General features: G+C 47.7%; 1 protein-coding gene across 3 annotated transcripts in view; it reads right to left on the bottom strand.

Annotated features, from left to right (window-relative positions):
- ATG10 (autophagy related 10) overlaps nucleotides 1-20,582 on the bottom strand; it is a 643,404-nt gene that overhangs the window by 300,641 nt on the left and 322,181 nt on the right. For all 3 annotated transcript variants that reach the window (XM_086960849.1, XM_086960850.1, XM_086960852.1), the window contains exon 4: nucleotides 11,822-11,963. In XM_086960849.1, coding sequence (XP_086816975.1) covers nucleotides 11,822-11,963 — 142 coding nt within the window. The remainder of the gene's footprint in view (nucleotides 1-11,821; nucleotides 11,964-20,582) is intronic.

Here is a 20,582-nt window from a genome sequence, read left to right as displayed (position 1 = left end):
GACCCGGACAAGACGTCGAACAAAGGCGTTCGTGGCAAGTCCCAAGTGCAGCAGAACAGAATTGATAGATATGCTCAGCTGCGCATCTCGCCTGCACCGGGGGCCTCCGCTAAAGATCTCTCCTCCTCGGGCTCGCCCGATGGGTCCGAGCCTACCCTCAGTGACATTATGGGGGCCATCTCGGGCATACGAGCCGAATTACAGAAGCAACACGAGGTTCTGGCTCACAAGGTGGACACGTTGGCAGTGGATCTCACCCTTATCAGAGCCGACCTGGGTAAAACCAACGATCGGGTGAAATCGCTGGACTTAAAAACTTCGAGCCTCACCACCGACGTCTCGGACCTGCAGACCGAGGTCCGGACTCTACGGCTCACTTCTGACCAATTCTCCAGGAGACTGGACGACTTTGAAGGTCGTGCCAGGCGACAGAATGTCCGCATCATTGGCGTTCCGGAAGGGTCAGAAGAGGCATCGGCTGACCTGTTCGTTGAGGACCTGATACAGAACCATCTTACTCCCCCCGGGCTGAGTAAATTCTTCTCGGTGGAGCGAGCACATCGTGTACCAGGTGGCCCGCCGAAGTCGGGCGCGGCACCTAGACCCATCATTGCCAGGTTCCTCAACTTCAGGGATCGGGACGCAATTCTACAGGCGTCCAGGAGTCACGGACCGCTACATTTCCAGAACTCTGAGGTGCACTTCTATCCGGATTTTACCAGGGCGGTCCAGAGGCAACGCCAGAGCTATGCGGGTGTGAAACGGCGGCTGAGGGACATGGGTCTCAAGTATTCGATGATGTTCCCGGCCAAGCTTCGGATTGAACATGATGGCCGTGCTTTGTTTTTTGACTTTCCGGACAACGTTAGCGAATGGCTGGACACCCTACCACAGCGTGGCGATGGCCGGGAGGACAGCGAAAGGGGCGCTGCTGGTGGAGCTGATCTGTGAGACTTGGCTCTACTACGAGGACATTGGCGGTTGGTGGTCCTGCAATAAGTGACTATCGTCCTTTTTCCAGTGTAACAGTAATTGGATCTCCTGTTGCTTCATGGAGGGCGGCGGGAGGTGTCCGCGGGGAATCCTTACTCCTTTTGGGGCTTTTTGTAGACTAGTTAATGGGGCGACAGGCACACTGCTGGTTGGGGGGGCTTTTTAGTCTGATGCAGGGGTGCAGGGTGGGGGGTGTTATTGGACAAGTTCAATTGTTTCTTTGTGTGTTCTTGCTTTCTTTCTTTCGGCAATGGGTTGTGTATACCGTTTCATTATTGTTTCTGCAGAAGTTTTCTGGGGGTGGCGGGGGAGGGAGGCACGATGATGGGGGGTAGGACATTAAAAGTGTTTAGTTGGAACGTCAATGGGTTGGGTGACCGAATCAAAAGGGGGATTGTGCTTCAAATGCTTAAGCGTCACATGCCTGATGTTGTTTTTCTACAGGAAACACACCTGATTGGGAACTCATGTAAAGCACTCAATCGCAAGGGGTACAAGATGGTGGCACACTCGGGGTTCTCTTCGGGCTCTCGGGGGGCGGGCGTTCTGGTCCGGACATCCCTTCCGTTGGAGATTGACGTCACCAAGATAGATGATAGAGGGCGCTACGCAGCGGTGGCTGGGCGGTGGGAGGGGCGGGCCCTCATCCTACTTTCAGTTTACGTCCCGCCTGGCCTACAGACCAGTACTTTCCAAGACCTTGGTGGCGCCATTTTAGCCCTGCCTGATGGCTTGCTGATTGTTGGGGGTGACTTCAATTCAGTCTGCTCTGGCTCCCTGGACCGTCACCCGTCTAGAGACCTTCGTAACTCCCAACTGTGGTTGCCCTTGTTCATAGAATCAATGGGCCTTGTAGATAGCTGGAGACTCCTACACCCCACGCTTCGTCAGTTCTCCTTCCTGTCCGGTGCGCATGGCAGCTTGTCCCGCATAGACTACGTTCTAACCTTGGCAGCTCACGCTACGGCCGTTTCCGAAGCCCGCTTCCTGGCGCGAGGGGTTTCTGACCACTCGCCGCTATTGGTCTCCTTTGACTTTGGCATCGTCCTGTCGGAGCGACCGGCGACGGTCAATCCCTGGTACTTTCGTAACCCAAAGACCCGCGCTCTTCTAGCCAAGGCTATAGACCTCTACTTTTCCGAAAATGAGGGTTCGGTTGGGTCGGCTGCGACCCTGTGGGAGGCATTCAAGGCCGTTTTAAGGGGCGAGGCATTTGCTTTAATAGCAGAGGCCCGTAGGAATAGAGATGCCGACCTCCTTTGCATCGAGGAAGAGATTTTGAACCTCGACGCCCAGTTGGACTCCGAACCTGCCCCAGACCTCCTCCATGAGCTCTCTCTAAAGCAAATGGAATATCGAGATCTTGCTACAAATGCCGCCCAGACCTTGGCTAGGGAACAACAAGGCCGTATCTATGACGTGGGGGACAAGGCTGGCAAGCTGTTGGCCTGATTGGACAGGAGGGAAATGGCCAGTCGTGTGGTACCCGGGGGTAGACGGTAACCCTCTTACTGACCCCAGTGCCATTGCTGAGTCCTTCGCCGACTATTTCAGAGGTGTTTACACCTCCACATCTGACTGCTCCGAGGCTGACTCGGCAGAGCTCCTTTCGACCGTAGATCTTCCCTGTCTCTCTGAGGCGGACCGCGATGATTTAGACAGAGACATATCTGCTGACGAGATCGCCCTCGCGATCCGCTCTTTGAGATCTGGCAAGGCGCCGGGCCCCAACGGCATCCCGGCTGAGCTCTACAAGATACGGCCTGATGTGGTCTCCCCGCACCTCCGTACCATGTTTCTGGAGGCGCGTGACTCCGGCATCCTTCCCCTGGACCAAAGGCTGGCCACCATTGTGGTCATCCACAAAGAAGGTAAACCGAGGGATGTGTGTCGGTCATATCGGCCCATTTCCCTCCTGAACGCCGAGCCCAAGATACTCGCCAAATTGCTTGCTAACCGACTGGTTGGGGTCGTTGGCGACTTGGTGCACCCGGATCAGTCGGGCTTTATTCCACACCGCAACACTGCCCTCAATTTGAGAAGACTCCACGGCGCCCTAGCCAGGGCGCACACTCTTGCGGAGCCGGCAGTGCTGGCTTCTCTTGATGCCACTATGGCGTTTGACTCCCTCGAGTGGAATTACCTCTGGGCAGTGTTAGCTAAGCTCGGATTTGGTCCGGTCTTTCTTAGTTGGGTGAAACTTCTTTACGCTAGCCCAATGGCCAATGTATCAGTTAACGGTCGTCTGTCGACGTCCTTTGCCCTTCACAGAGGCACCAGGCAGGGCTGCCCCCTGTCACCTCTCCTTTTTGCACTGGCTCTCGAACCTCTTGCGGCCACGCTGCGATTCCACCCCGACCTTCATGGTATCACTTGGGCACCTGACTTTGAGGACCGTATCTCCCTGTACGCTGACGACATCCTCCTTTACCTGACTTCCCCGTTCAAGTCTCTCATTGTTGTCTGTGACGTTCTTAGACAATTTGGGAGATACTCTGGCCTGATTATCAACTGGGCCAAGTCCTCCCTTTACGTCTTGAAAGGGGACACTCCGCGCCTCCCCAGAGGCTGCAATATTCAGGTGGCCACACAGGGCTTCAAGTACCTAGGGATCTACATCTCTGGGGACCCGAAGGTTCATTACGACCAGAACTTGCTCCACCCACTACAGCGTCTTCGACGTGACGTGGAGGGCTGGCGTAAGCTATCGCTCTCCCTGCTTGGCCGAGCGGCCCTGTTTAAAATGATGTCCTTGCCCAGGTTCTTATACGCCCTACAAAACACCCAAGACCCGGTACCGGCCCGATATTTTAGGGAAATTGAGGGTCTCCAGCGGGCCCTGCTCTGGGATGGTCGCCCTCGGGTGGCGGTCACGAAGCTCACGCTCCCGTGGTATGACGGGGGCATAGCACTGCCGGATGTACGCAGGTATTACTGGGCCTCCCAGCTTGCAGCCCTCAATCACGGGTTTTATGGCCCGGTACTTAGCCCCGGCTACGCCATGGACAGGTGGCTCTTAGGTGGTGGTAATTACTACCGTGCACTGTACTCAAGATCCCTTGATCGGCGTATGTCTGGTCCTACGAGGACGGCAGTCGCTATTTGGCGTACGATCACCAAGGCGCAGGGATGGCAGGGCAGACTGACCAGATTCACTCCTTTGTACGAGTCCGACATTTTGGGCAGACTATGGCACACCAAGGGCTTTGACAAATGGGACCTCATTGGCATCTCTAGAGTTGATGACATGATTTCCAAAGGGACTATCAAGACCTTCCCCCAGTTACAGGCTGAGTACCAGCTGGGTGGCTCGGAGTTTTTCCGATATGCCCAGCTGAGACACGCTTTGCTTTCTGCCATGCCTTCCGGGGAGGCTGTTCCGGAGAGCTCACCGTTGGAGGACAGAGTGCTGGACGGCCATATGCCTGACAGCGCTATTTCATTGTCCTACAAAAAACTAATTAATGTCCGCACTGACCTTCTCCTTGGGTTGCGTGACCAGTGGGTGAGGGATGGCCTGGAAATCGACGAGGAGGACTGGCAGAGCGCAGTGTCCTCTCCTAAGGAGGTTGCCATTTCTTCTCGTCTTCGACTGATCCAATTTAAGATCCTACATAGGGTATACGTCACTGGCCCCCGCCTTGTACACATGGGTTATTCGCCCGACGGGCTTTGTCGTCGAGGCTGTGGCGCCCTCGCCACCTTCTTGCACATCCTGTGGGAATGCCCTGCCATAGCTTCCTATTGGACAAGAATTCACAGGGTCATGAGTGAAGTGTCTGGAGTAGAGATCACGGCAGAGGCTCGTAGGTGTCTCCTCAACATTTGGGAGCCGACTGACCACAACACGGCCCAGACCCAGTGGGTGACCTTAGGCAATATGGTGGCCAAGAGAGACATTGCTCAGAGGTGGGGTGCCACTACGGCGCCCCTTGTGGTACAATGGAAAGCCAACATGGATTGGTGTATGTTCCGGGAGAAGACGGTCTATGTTGCCAGGGGCAAACCTAACAAATGGAATAAGGTGTGGGGTGCCTGGAACTCCTATCGAGGGGATGTATGTCTGCCGCCTGAGCCTGTCTCCTTGGACGAACGTTTGTCACCGTGACCCATGACACCGACTACGTACGATAACTGATTGATCCTGTTCTTCCTCCCCCCCTCCTATCATCCTCCACTCTTCTGTATCTCTGAGCTGCTGTTCTCTCTCTCCTCCCGGCTTCCTGCTCCTTGCTACGTTTTCATCCCATTGCTACTTTTCGGCGCCAGTTGGCGTCCTCTTTCTTTCCTTATTGTTATAAAATAATAAAACAAACCTGTATTTTCCTGACGTAACTGTTCTGCACTACTATGATCCGATTACCATGCTGCCTTGCCTCCGGGATGTTATGCTGAATAGCTGTATGCTTTTCGAAATAAAGGTTTTCAAAAAAAAAAAAAAAAAAAGAGTACTATGGGTACCCATGGCACTGTGACCAGGGAAAGTCTCTGAGGGCTGCAGCACCCATTGTGCCACACTTAGAGGCCATGTACCTTCACACCCATACAATTGCATTGCAGGTTGCGTATTTTGCTGCAGAGAAAAGTGAAGCGTCGACATGGCACAACCCTGTGTGCCATGCCTGCAACACACTGCCTGAGGCCTAGGTAAGTCACCCCTCTAGCAGGAGCACTAACCCTCAGGTGAGGGTAGAGTGACATGAGTCCTTTACCCTTACAGTGTCTAAGTCTATTCTTAGACATTGTAAGTGTAGTAAAGCCATAAGGAGTATATGGTCTGGGAGTTGGTCATTACGAACTCCACAACTCCATGTTTGGGAGCAAACTTCTCAGTACATTAAACCCACACTGATGCCAATGTGGGATTTAATGTAAAATGTACTCGGAGGGCATCCTAGAGGCCAGCCTTGGAGTGGTTCTTGAATGGCTGACCACCATTTGACACCACCAGACAGGTTTCTGGACCGCTGGGTAAAGAGCCTCCGCTCCCTGGGCCCAGAAACAAAGCCCATTCTAGGGAGAGGTGTCATGCCTCCTTCCCCAGGATGGGTCAGTCAGTCCACAAAAGGGGGAAGCTTCATAGGCCTGTTGCATTTGGAAGCTGTCCCTGGCTTTTTCTGCCCCCAGCAACAGACTCCCACAGGTTCTGCCCCCCACCTGGCGCGGGAGAATTGGAGAGAAAACCAAGCTAGGAGGAGAGGTGTTCCCACCTTTGCCAACCTCACCCCTCATGTGGGGGAGGCGAGGTGAATCTCAGTCTGCTCCTTCTTCAAGATGAGGGGACACAACCAATTAGGGAGAGGCTCATGCCCGCCTCCCACTGGAGGGTCGCATAATAGGGGGTGTACCCACCCCAAGAAAGGGACCCGTTGGTCCCTACCCACATGCCCCTTTACCGCTTCCTAAATTTAGTGATTAGGGACAACCCTCAAACGTGCCTCCTCAGATTTGAGGAAGAAAGAAGAAGGACCGAAAAGAGCCATGCTGACCCAGGAAGAAGAGGACACCTACTGCTTTGGCTTCAGCACTGTTGGCCCGACCCACCTTTAATCTGCCTACAGCGAGAAGCCCGGCGAGTCCAGCAGCCTGCAACCCCTAGAGCCTGGAAGACCTGCCCTGTACTCATCTGACCAACTCTGTCTCCTGTGAGCACCGGATTTGCTCAAGCCAAGACTCACCCACAGAATCTGGAACCAGGCAGCTCAGTGATTCTGCAACACTCTGCACCCAACGTCCACAGCCGGGTTTGAGTGGCCCAACACCATGGGGAGGTCTCCCCAGCGATCCCGACCTGGCATCTGGTGATCCACCAGAGCTGTTAAAGAACCTGATGCCAAAAGACACCCCTGCACCCAACACCTCACAGCCTTGAATGGCCTAACGGACGGTGTCCAGGCATCCCCAAGAACCCAACTATCTTTCCGGCTGGTGGTCGCCCTCAGGAAGTCTTCCTGCCCAGGCCTGCAGAAACTTTGATCAACCAAAGGTCACCATTGGAAATCACAGGGTGCCCGAAGTCTTCTTGGCACTCTGCACCCGGCCGTCCCAGTGCTGCTGGTGATGCAGCTCCTGTGGTGATTGTTGGCCCCTGCAGTGCTGATCTTAACCCAAGGAACTTTGATCCCACACCTGTGTGGCCTGCTCTAAAGCAGTCCCTGACCAAAGGCCCCCTTAGCCCTATTGGCTAACATTGGGCACCTGCACTCAACACCAGGCCGCCACAGTGCCGCTGGTGATGCAATTTGAGTGCCTACCTAGTTCTTGGGCAACCTTGGTCCTAACCCCAAAAACTCCCACACTGTAAAACTAATAACCATTTTTCTCCCATAGGAGCCCATATTAACAGTTTTTGCTCCTAAAATGTTTAAAGTGTTGCACTGCTGTCTGTATGGAGAAAAAATTAACTATACTTTAAACCAAGAAAAGTCTTACTTACCTTGTATTGTGAGATCCCTCTGTGTGGTATGTAGGCATACCACCCCAAGTAGTCAATGAGATCTGAAAGTAATCAAAAAGTATTTTAAAAGTAATTACTGTGTAATTTAAACTGCTTTTTGTAACCATACCAACCTGTAACAATTGCAAATCCATTCCCAGTTGCATTTCTATGTAAAGGTTTACAATTGAAAGTACATTTTACCTACCTATACCGAAGTCCTGCTTGGTTCTAGAAATAAAATATACATATACTTTTTTACCCAAGTGTTCTGGATTCAGTCTCTAAGTGTGTGTAATCATTCCTTGAGTGAGTGAATACAATAAATGCTAACACACCCGCTGGATAAGTCTAACTGTTCGCCCACACTACCACAACAAGAGCTGTTAGAACTTAGCTAATTTAGCCTCTGCTATACCTTGGTACAGTATATACAGAGCCAGCTTCCTACAGAAGTCTCTTACATAGGCCCACAGAAAAAAACTTGGTGTCTCCCCAAGAATATCCGAGTCTGACCAATTTTCATTCACCATCTTCCTACCCACCCTAAAGCACCCCACACCATCGTATGCAGGGCGGAGCAGGCCTTTTATTCCACTGGGCATTTCCCAAGTGGGCTGGAGCCCATGGAGGCTGGTTTTCAAAACCCAATGTGGCTGCTAATGCCTCTGTCACATTCCACTGCTCCCTGAGGCTTGAGGAGAGAGAGAAAGAGAGGGAGGGGGGGGGAGCTGGAGAGAAAAGGTCGGAGGTGGGCAAGAAAGAAAGAGACATTGTGAACAGAGGAAGGGAGCGGGCCGTGTTTGAGAATTTTTGCCAAGGTTGCTTTGACTTCTGTAGTAAATGAAGAAGCCAAGGCGCTCCTAGCAGGTAAGAGAGCCAGCAACATAACGGACACTTCACAGCTGACCAGGGAGTAACCGACCAGTCAGGAACACTCACTTGAGAAACACCTCAGGAACGCTCATACAAGGTTCTAGAGGGGCAGGGGAACAAGGAACATAGAAAAGGGCTAATAACATATGTACAACTTTCCCAGTGTAGCCCTATTCTTATGGCTGTGAATTTGAGGTCACGTCTTAACTTCCTTTCACGCGACCCTTTTTCTTACCATCCCACTTGGACATCTCCGCCTTATCTCCAATGTTAGAACTGGCTATTTCTGGTAGGCTAAGGCTGGCGCCAAAGCCAGGCAGAAACCGCCATTCTAGTCAGGGCAAGGAAGTCACACGCCAAGATAACCCCTGCTCACCCCCTTGGTAGCTTGGCACGAGCAGTCTAGGCTAAACTCGGAGGCAATGTGTAAAGCATTTGCGTCAGCGCACAACAGTCGCGACCTCCTACTCCCCCCTACTGGCGCTACAGATGTCCAATCCCTGACTGACCACTATCTTAGCTCCGTGACCTCAATAATTAATGAGGCTGCTCCCATGCAGCTAAAAAGAGTCTCCGCTAAAATCTCCAACCCATGGTACGACGGGAGTCTCAATGAAGATAGACGAGCCATGAGATTGGCAGAGCGCACCTGGAGGACAGCTCCCTCTGCACTACACCTGAAAACCCTGAAGAAAAAGAGAAACGCCTACTTCAGGAAAATAAAGCGCTCAAAAGCAAACTTCTTCAGCCTCCAGCTCGACCAAGCAAAAAATCGCCCTAGAAAACTCTTTGAGTTAATCAGAACACAAGCCAAGGAACAACCCCAACCTCTCAGTACCTTGCACGAAGCACCCTCCTGTGAAGACTTCGCCACTTTCTTTACCCAAAAAACTGACAACATAAAGAATGATCTCCGCGCTGACGCAAGACTCCACAACACACTCAACTGCATAACACTCACCGAACCTAAAAACAATGCAACATGGTCAACCTTTGAGACCTACTCCGAAGAAGAAATAGGCAAACTGCTCAACACCTTGAAACCTTCCAATCACCTCACGGATCCCCTCCCTGCTAACGCTGTCAAAGATTTCATCCCACTGCTCCTTCCTCTCTGGACTAAAATCATCAACAGCTCGCTCCAAGAAGGAACCATCCCTGACTCCCTCAAAGTTGGACAAGTCACACCTTTGCTAAAGAAACCTACTGCCGACCCTTCCGACCTAAACAACTACCGTCCCATCACCAATATTCCCACTCTCGCCAAATTATTGGAAAAATGCGTTCAACTACAACTGACTAAACATATCGACCTGTTTGATCTCCTCAACCCGCATCAATCAGGCTTCCGGGCAGGACACAGCACTGAAACTGCTATGACTCACATAATTGACGACGCCCTTCAAATCCTAGATCAAGGTGATACCTGCCTCCTCATCCTGCTTGATCTCTCTTCGGCATTCGACACTGTCAAACATGAGAAGTTACTCGTTTTTCTGAGCACAAGAATGGGTCTTTCTGGGACTGTTCTCAAGTGGTTCACCTCCTTTTTACACAACAGGTCGCAGAAATTCAAGAGTAACAACCTGATGTCCTCTCCAATACCTGTGTCGTTAGGCGTCCCCCAAGGATCTTCCCTATCACCAACCCTGTTCAACCTAGTTATGGAACCTCTCACCACCTTGCTTCAAGCATCCAATGTACTTTTTCACATGTACGCAGATGACACCCAACTATATCTCAAATTACAATCCCCCAACGACATTTTACTACTGAACTCTACGATTAGAAGCACCCAATCCTGGCTTGCTGATAATCATCTCAAACTCAATGCTCTGAAAACAGAATTCCTGCTGATCGCACCTCCCGCGAAGATCCCCATCACGCAAACCTGGCTTAAACAGTTAACGGCATTCAATGTCCAACCCATCATAGTGGACTCAGCGAAATCTTTAGGCATAACCCTCGACTCCAACCTTAACATGCAGCAGCATATCAGCAAGGCCACTAAGGGAGCGAACTTCCAAATCAATACACTGAGGAAACTTAAACCCTTCCTACCAGCCAAAGACTTCCAAACTGCAGTACAAGCTTTAGTAATCCCGCGAATTGAATACGGCAGCACCGCCCTCTGCGGTCTCCCGTTAACCAGCACTGCACCCCTAAGAGCCTCTCTAAACGCTGCAGCCAGACTCATCACTGGATCAAAAAAACACTCGCACATCACACCTGATCTGAAAAAGCTGGACTGGCTGCCTTTTGAAGCCAGAATACATTTGAAAATCGACCTGCATGACACACAAGGCTCTACATCTGAGCTCTCCCGGATACCTCACTCAGAAGCTGTCAATCTCTGGCGGCTCTAGAAACACTAGAGGCACAGACAATCTTCTGCTAAAACCTCGAAGATTCCGGAAGGTAAAAACCTATAAACGCTCTTTCTCAGGAATGGCACCCAGGATTTGGAACTCACACCCTCCTGAAACCAGGCTCATCTCCTCCTTCACACTTTTTAAGAAAGAAGTAAAAGCTATTTTTATGGCCAAATACACTTGACCTATTAGCTTGGATTTGGAAAGACCCTACTCTGACCTGTATTACTTTGTTCGAACTCTATGACTATGTATTTCACCTTGAGCCATTTTGAGTTGGAGTAACACCGCGACTATGTATTTCACCTGAATTATTGTCGCTACTAACTATCTACGCACACATTTAACTCGCTGTTCGAACTCTATGAATATGTATCTTACCTGTATTATTGATGCTACTGACTATCTATGCACACATTTAACTGTTATACTTGTATTATTGATGTGCTGTACTACTTATGTGTAACCCCACTCTCTTGCTGGCATTCCCAGCCGTGTAAAGCGCTCTGATATCTGCAAAGATCCTGTTCGCGCTATATAAAACTTTCAAAATAAAATAAATAAAATAAATCTCCCCTACGCTCCTCTTTTGTTGTAGTATTTCTTAATGATAGTCTGGGGCTGTTTTGAGGTCAGAACAAAGCACAACATGTGGTTCTCTTGTCTGAAGTGTTCTTGTGCTTAGAAATATGAAAATGAAACTTCCACTATTGCTACTTAGAAAATCGAACTGGATTACTGCAACTCGCCTTTAATAAACAGGTGCTGTCCAAGAACTTGAGTCCACGAGATAGTTTACTAGTGATAGGCCATCAAATGTATCGTTTTCTAAATTGTGGCTAAAACATTATTCTCTTGGCTTTTGGTATCGATGCTTATAAATCACTCTGCAGTTTTATTTTATGTTACAATATTCCTCTTTAGGATATTTTATGTATCATTTCCAGCATGTTTCACTCGAAACAAGCATAATGCCAGGAAAATACTTTCCCAATCAGCCAAGAACCGAAAAAAGAAGCTCTGTGCTACCTATAACGATTCTGCAATTTGCATCCTAAAAGCGAAAAACAAATGGATTAATGAAATCTGTTCACCACTGCTCTTCATATTTTATGTCTTTGTTTTTTATTTAAATGTATCTTACCTAGGAAGCATGCCCGGAAGTAAAGAACTGGGGCCTGGTAGCTGATGGAATATAAAACGTGGTATTCAAAACGAATAGCTTCTGTTTCTGCACAGCAGTCGCTAGATACATGGGCGCAGGCCGAATGAGCTTCAAGGGCATCCTAAAAGAAAAAAGAAAAGAAAACATGTACTTAAGAGATATTTAAGAAGCCGGTTTGTCATTTCTGCGACGTGTAGTTTTAGTCACTAGCATGTATCCTATCCATGTATAGAGTGCTGCTGTCAATCACTGCTGAGTGCTGAGACCTCTGATCTTCAACCACATGGCATCTGCCTTACTACTGCCAGGACAGCTCAGTTCGAACACTACATCATCATGTGTAACAGGTATATGTCAATGTCATCATGTGTAACAGGTATATGTTAATGTCATCATGTGTAACGGGTATATGTCAGGGCTGGCCAACCGCGCTGCAGCCTGTAGTTTTTTATCCGTGCCTCTCTTCAACTCCCGCCTTAAGGAAGTAAATAAGTGGGAATAAAAACTACTACGAGTGTTTAAACTTTAAAACCTAATGTGGCAATCCAAGTCAAACAAAGTCTCCATGAGAAGAGCTGGCCAGGCTCTTTAAATGGGGTGGGCTCTCTGCTAATCAATCATGAAGAGAGGCGCTCAAAATTCAGGTTTGTGGGCGTGTCAGGATTTTAGTTGCAACAAGGCTCTAGCGTGGTATTCCAAAGGATTATAGAGAATGTGGAGTTTGAGAGATTTGGGCCTGTGTGGTGTGAGGCAAGACAAAAATATTTTTCCCCGTATGTGCACTGGTCTTTTTTCATAGCAACGGTGTAGGTGTGCTTTGTACCATGATAACTCTGTGCCCCACTACGCAGAAACTTTCTATTCCAAATTATGACATAGAAGCTGTTCCTGTCACTCTTCTGAGTACTAAACTATCAGTAAATTAGAGCACAAAAGAAAAAATGAAAAATTCAAGAAAGTATGCAGACACACGTTATGCCACCGAGTCTTGTTGCGTTACACCAAGAAGCACTCGGTATTACAGACATGGTTATATGTAATGTAGTCAACTTTTAAAATGCCTACTCATGTCATTCAACATTACCAATGAAAATGCAAAAAATGTTGACTTTAAAAAAAAGTCTTTTATTAAATGCATTCTTTAATTCGTCTAGCTGTAGCCTAATAACTCCTTAATAACTCTTAATGCTTCACAACCGAGAACCATTAAAACCCCAAACTACCCTTTAATGCTAACCGCCCCTAAACTCTAAAAACCCTTGCCACCCATTAACCTACACTTCCCTGAGCCTTTAATGTCCATAATGGCCACTTAGGCAACCAATCTCTGAACCATAACAGCCTCTTACGACCCCTTAACACTACCTTCCATCAACCCTAAAACTCCTTATAACCCCTGTATGCACCCATCAATGAACTCTAAAAAAACCCTTACTACTCCTTAACACTACCCTTTGCTGAACCCTAAATATTCCTTAACACTATCCTTACCCTTAAAAACCCGATGCCCTACATTGGTTCTCTTCCCTGAAACCTAAAAACCCTTATTGTCCCTTAATGCTACCATTCCCTGAGCAATAAAAACCTAAACTACCCTTATACTTTACCCATCCTTGAACCATAAGACACCGAACTACCATGGAGCATGGAGAGCACGGGACTCACGTCTGAGCATACCTGTCCCACTAGGGTGAATGTTTTGCCATTGTGCAACATTCCATCCATCAATTGTTGTTTTTGCATTTGTCACCCCGAGTGGGACGGGTATGCTCAGACGTGAGTCCCGTGCTCTCCATGCCACTGGAATCAAGCTATCCTGGCTGATGACGGCTGATGGCCAGAAACCGGTCCTAGGATGCTTCATTACGGTCCAGGGAAGACATGGCTTGGCAGTTCGGGCTGGACTGTTCCCATGAGGCACAGGGTCAAAACTGATTTGCATATGGCCATGTCTGAACTGGGGTGGTGTGGTGAGCAAAATAATGATGGATTAAACCCAGATCTGTGACTAGGGGTGAATGTTTTGCCATTGTGCAACATTCCGTCCATCAACTCTTGTTTTTGCATTTGTTACCCCAAGCGGGACGGGTATGCTCAGACGTGAGTCCCGTGCTCTCCATGCCACTGGAATCAAGCTATCCTGGCTGATGACGGCTAATAGCCAGAAACCGGTCCTAGGAGGCTTGATTCCAGTCCAGGGAAGACATGGCTTGGCATTTCAGGCTGGACTGTTCCCATGGGGCACAGGGTCAAGACTGATTTCCATATGGCTGGGTTCAAACTGGAATGGCTTGGTGAGCAAAAAAACAATGGATTTAGGACCAGATCTCTTTACTGGGGTGAATGTATGACATTGTTCTGCATTCTGTCCATCAACTGTTGCTTTTGCATTTGTCAACCCGAGTGGGACGGGTATGCTCAGACGTGAGTCCCATTCTCTCCATGCCACTGGAATCACGCTATCCAGGCTGATTAGGGCTGAAAGCACGAAACCGGTCCTTGGATATTTGTTTCCAGTCCAGGGAGGACCTGGCTACGCATTTCGGGCTGGACTGTTCCCATGGGGCATAGGGTCAAGACTGATTTGCATATGGCTGGGTTCAAACTGGAATGGCATGGTGAGCAAAAAAACGATGGATTTAGGCCCAGATCTCTGTACTGGGGTGAATGTATGACAGTGTTCTGCATTCTGTCCATCAACTGTTCTTTTTACAATTGTCACCCCGAGTGGGACGGGTATTTCAGGCACTGACATCCTGAGGCCTCATCAGCGAGGTGGCTGGTTCCCACAAACAAAGTGTTCAGATCATGCATGCAATCCACCAGTGTCTCCCAAGCTCTGGCCAGTTCCAGCGAGCCCCGCCCTTTTCACGCTTTTCTAAGGAGCACTGCACCCTCATAGCCAGCCCAACATTCCAGCTCCCTGCGCCATGTGTCCACCCTGGGACCCCCTGGGGGTTTCCAATTTGTCATGATTTCCCGTTTCGCTACGATCTATGCTACATCCAGCTTAGTAGGCAGTGCCTCAGTGTGCATGGGATTTCTTTGGATGTGATATCTGCCTCATATCCTGTACTCCACCCCAGCACTCAGTGAGCACCAGGCACCTCTCCATCATGTGCAGGAATTACACCCCTTCTTATCTACAGCTCGGACATGCGCCCCCCACTATATTGAAATGTCTAACAAGTTTCCTGGAGTGAGGTATGTCCTGTGCAATATATAAAAAGTGATTAACTTAAATCAGGTGTTGCAGGACACCTTAGGGATCCTCTCTAATATGGCAGCGCAATCTTTCTCCAGTAGTGGAAGTCCTAAAATCTCCACCCACCTGGTCTGAAGGGCAGCGAGCATTTTATATATGTCTCCACGTATCACTCTGTATAAGCATGTCACCACTTTATATGTGCCAGAGCCTGTGACCATGTACTGACATCCCCTATGGGTCAAGTGCTCTTCCAGGCATTCTCCCCAGTGGAGGCAAACCATTGTGGTCACTGAACCTTGGAGTGAGAAGTGTCCGTGTGGTAAATCAAAGAGCTCTCTAAATTCTTCAAACAGGAGGACTTTCCCCTCCTGGTATAGGTCTCCCACCTTGGTGGCTCCCACTTCTGCTCAGTCTGTAAGGCCTCTCCGGTCCCCCCACGAGGGAGCATCTCCACCATAGCAAGGAGCACATCAAGCAAGTATGGTTTCTGTACTTTCGTACGTTGTAAACACCTAATCCAGCTGTGCTGCAGTACTTGAAATTCAGAAGTGCCCCACCCCTGCGACCGTCGCAGGGGCAACAGCACTCCAGGCAAGACTTGAGGTTCAGGTATAGTAGCCAGCAATTCTCAATGCACTCTTTGGCTGCCTGCTATCCACTGCGTCAACCACTGCCACGGTGCAGCAAGATAATATGATTCGAAATCGGGAATGGCGAGGACCCCCTCCCTAACTGGCCTTTGTAGAGTGGTGAAATGCCACCGCCCTGATCCCCACACAAAGGCAAAGAGAATGGAATCAATTTCTTTAAATAGTGGTCTGGGGACCCATACTGATAGTGTTAAAAAGAAGTAGAGCAACCTGGGAAGTACCACCATCTTGATCAGGGCTATCCTACCTGCCACCGAGAGAGGGAGTATCTTCCAGAACTCAATACTCTTTCTAAGGGCCATAATCACCTTTCCTATTTTCCTGTCTAACATGTCCTCCAGTGAGTGGTATATGTGTACCCAAGTATGTCAGTGCCTACGTTCCCGGTATATCAAGGGGAACGTCTCTGGAGGCTCTCAATCAGCGGTCGCTGGAAATAAATGTGATTTTGGCCAGTTGACCTCAAGTCTGGACAGAGCCTTAACAATCTCCAAGCTCTCTCCAAGCCTGCTGTCTCTTCCTGTAAAAATATAAGGAGATCATCCGCATATAGGGAAATGTAATGGGTTTCTCCCGCAACCTCTATAACAAGATAGCAGTCCACCTGTTTGGCCAAGCAGGCCAGCTGTTCCATTGCTAGGGCGAATAGCAATGCGGAGAGGGGACAGCCTGCTGAGTTTGGGGTCCACATTGTAACCCTCTCAGATATAGAGGCCTGTCCGAACTCTAGCTTTTGGGTCTGTGTATAATAGTCGGGCCCAGGTTTCAGGGGCGGCCCTACTAGCGCATACCTAGTGTAGACAGGTAAGGAGACAGATTCTTTGCTCGCTTTATACAAGCCTACCAATCTCTGGGCCAATTAATTAATATATGTGGACTATAGTTCTGCCGGGGAACCGTTGGCTCCTAGTGTTTTACACATTGCGAGGGCCTTGACCTCCTCTCTTAGTTCCTTAGCCTCCTCGTGAGTTAATAGTGCAAAAGGCAAAGGTGCCAAGAATTTCCTGACTGTGTCTTCAGAGTGTGCAAAAGTGCTCGTATATAGTGTGGAGTAGTGGTCGTAGAATCAATTTATTTCAACCTGTATATATAGTCGATCCCCTTGTTCCGTGGTTATCTCTACAATTATCAAACCCCGCTTCACCCGATTAGTGAGCCATGCTAGTAATAAACGCCTTCAGCCCCGCTCTGCATGGGCCCTAGTCATGTATGTCTTTTAGTCGAGCTAGTACAATTTTTCTACCTGTTTAGCCACATCCTCCTTAGCTTCGAATAGGGGTTGTTGCAGCTCTGGGTGGCCTGACCAGCTCACCGCTAAGGCTCTGAACTCTTCTTCCAGTCTGGCGACCTCCGATAGCAAGGTGTGGCGCACCCCGATCAACTCAGATAAACACTTCTCCCTCAACACAGGTTTAAATGCGTCCCATTCAATCATGGGAGAAGAGGCGGTGTTAGTATTATACTCAAAGTTTTGCCTAATGTGGGTACCAGTGGTGCCCCGAAAGAGCGAATCCTCTAAGAGCTCAGGCTTCAATTGCCATGTCAGTATGCAGGGGTAAAGTCATTCCCATTGCAGGTGCAAAAGTATCGGGTTATGGTTCGATATGGTTCAGGCAAGGTACTCAGTGTCATGCACCAGCCAATGTAAATCTGGGGTGCACAACAAAGATGTTGTTAGCTACAATGAGCAGAGAAGGAACAATAACTGTTCCAAAAGAAACATCTGACGTGATGGAATCAACAGTGAAGAAAACATTGACTAAACATTTATTACTGACTAATGCTGTAGAAAATATTCATTGTTTCTTTGGTTATTCAATTTGCATTACCAAGGGACCCTCTAAGAACCAACCATGGAGAAAAGAAGAAGGTATCCAACAAGGTCCATAAGTCTCATTTACAAAACTGTTTCCACACACAATCATCACGATTTAGCTGAATTTGCATTTGTAAAGTGTAAATACTGATACAAAGAATGTAAAATATCCTAGCTATCTAAACAGTTCTATTGAGGACAGGCTCTTACTAGGCACTTGCTCAGACCACCGCAGCAGACCCCATGTGTTGGTATGGACTCACAGGTGCTGATAGGAGGGTACTTGTTATTTTGCCACTATACTGCTTTCCTCCAGTAGGCGGTGATCCTAGAGGAACACTGAAGGCACGGGTGATCTAAGTAATATAGCTGTACCACACCCAACAAGGCCCTTCTGGCAGTCGGATCACTGCACCGCAGTATTGCGGTTGCCCCCACATACAGACAGAAGACTGCCTGACGTTGCCATAGGAGGGCCTGCGACGCACACATCACAGAAAGCACTACTCAAATAAATATTACCACGAGCTTAAATACACCGCCAAAATAGATATCGTCACAAGTCTAAAGGCAGGCGAGGGAGTTAGAAATCATAATTTTCTGTATATATTCATAAACATTTTCAATGGTATTTCATGCGAAGGTACCATATGGAAAGCTAGTCCTGCAAAAGGCAGACGTAAGTGTGATTCTAGCATTGGAAAGTGAAGATAACACCCTATTCTAATGAGGTGTTGTGCAAAGGAGAATCTGCAGGTAAAATTAGTTTCACAGTTGAGAAAACAAGTTTGGCAGAAAAGTGCAAACTGCATTGTAAACCCTTTCTTAAACAAACACTCGCAAATGCAAGAGGTCTAGCCTCGGCAAGTTAATAGGATGATTCGTTTTTTTTTTTCTTGTAAGCCTAACCCACAAAAACAAAAAAATAATATGCCATCACCTAAAAATGGCCACCATAGGCTTGTGATAAACATTTTAAATTTGAAAACATTCACTATTGTAGCTGTTTTACTAAGTTAAAAAAAATAATAAAAACCTTTAAGGTGTGCCATGTATGGCATTATCATTACCGTTTCTAAAGAAGACAAGATTACTACATTATCAAGCATTCATATTGCAGAAAGCTACAATCTTACAATATGACAACAGCAACTAAAACAAAAATTAGGAAGGACAATAGATCTCGCCTTTATAATGCAAAAGTGCTAAACTTCTAGCTTTCCTATGTTTCTAAAGTATTGTTTAAAAAAGTAAAGAAAAAATTATTGAAAATACTAAAGCAAAAAGCAAACATATCTTACGGTATCTCCAAACTCTTTATTCAATTTAATATTTCAATCTTTTTAAATGGCATGGTTTATTTTTCATGTACTTTTCACTGAGGAAAATCTTAACAGGATTTTAATAGAATAATCAAGTGTAAAAATGTAAAGTGTAACGCTTTGCAAAGCCTAATTTACTTTCAACAGGATTCAACCATTTGGTCTTCTGCAGTAGCCCAGGGACAACCTTAAGGGCCTAAATAGGAGTCTGGTGGTCCTCCGACCGCCAGACTTGTGGTGGCGCAGCTGTGGCGGATCCAGCCACTTCCCCACCAGCTGTCTGATAGCCCGATTTTGACTCAGGCAGTCGGACCGCAGGTGGACCACGGGCACCACCAGGGAACTGCCGTTCCCTTGCATAGGAGCAGCGGTCAAAAGCTAAAATATGCTTGGCAAGACCGCCACGGTCCCGCCAAGCATATTACAAGTTTCCACCTCCATGAAAAGCTTGGCGGAGAGGAAAAAAATGGTCCCCTATGCCTCAGACATATGTGGATGCACACAGTGGGACATAACATGTGCGCCCCAGGGTCCGTGCACATAGGTTCCTGCAAGGCCAAAATAACCCTATAGCCATACCCCAGCAAAATATCACTGTTGCTATGATTTAACAGACAAGCAGGGGAGGGAGCAACGCAGTGCTGAAAAGGCAAGCATTTGATGGAGGGAAGCAACACACGAGGGAAACAGATAGAAAATACATACATTCTCTTGGAGTGCTGAATTAAAAAGTAAAAAAGTCGTTGGGAGTAAATGGGAGTAAGTGAAGGGTACAAGTAAGCCAATCAAAATGATCCGAAAGATGTTATGCACCAGGTCAGGGAAACAGAAGTGGAAGACAAATCGTCGAATAAGAATCAGGCAAATGAGAGCGACAATAATGCCAATTAATGGGCAGGCTGTAAGCTTGCACTATCAAGTAAGCAAGACCAAAACAAAATCACCATCTAACTGGGCAAGTAGATTTATTTTGCCTACACTAGGCCAAATAAGTGAGTGTTATTTAAAGTTCATATAAAAAAAATACAAAATGTGAAACAGCACACTTTGAAACAGCTCTGTTATCGAAGAGAAAAGTACTGTTTTAAAGAGGAAGTAAACAATGTGCGCATCATTTGCGAAGTCACTCAAATTGAAAGGAGCCAAAGGGCAAAGTGAGCGGAGTCACTGCCGCATGCTAAAGGACCAATGGATGAAGACTGCTGATCAAACATCGCTCTATACATACATGTAATGCATGCTTTTTTTTGGAAAACAACAGGCTAGCACGTTAACTAAATTTGTCTCAAGGTCAGAAGTAAAAATGGTCTGGGAAAGGGTTAAAAAGCAAGGGTTATACAGTTTGAAATCTAAACATGTTGTAGATAAACCAATGTAACACACTGTACTCCTATGAATTCCCCAAAATTAGTAAATCTTGAAAAGAAGTATACTTGAGTCTACTCACCTTGGCTGACCTATCTGGTTCACCTTTCTGTAGTAAATGAGCCACGACCCAAAATATTACAGTGTAAATCTCAAGTCCCATGTTAACACCACAGTCCAGGTGAAGCTTCTGACTCATCAAAATACTCAACAATGGTAATAAATAGCAGATTAGGGTATATAAATCATTCTACATTCCCAAAAAATATCAGTTTGTGTTAAAATGCAATGATTGCACATTTTTCCCCAAAACATAGTAGTCCATGTTCAGGTAAAATCAAATACATTGTCACAGATTTTGCTTCTAAATTTTAGCACA

The sequence above is a fragment of the Lissotriton vulgaris genome, chromosome 3_1, assembly GCF_964263255.1.
Source record: "Lissotriton vulgaris chromosome 3_1, aLisVul1.2, whole genome shotgun sequence".
In the NCBI taxonomy this organism is placed as follows: domain Eukaryota; kingdom Metazoa; phylum Chordata; class Amphibia; order Caudata; family Salamandridae; genus Lissotriton; species Lissotriton vulgaris.
Note: the sequence above shows the minus strand (reverse complement) of the source record. Positions and strands in the feature narration are given on the sequence as shown.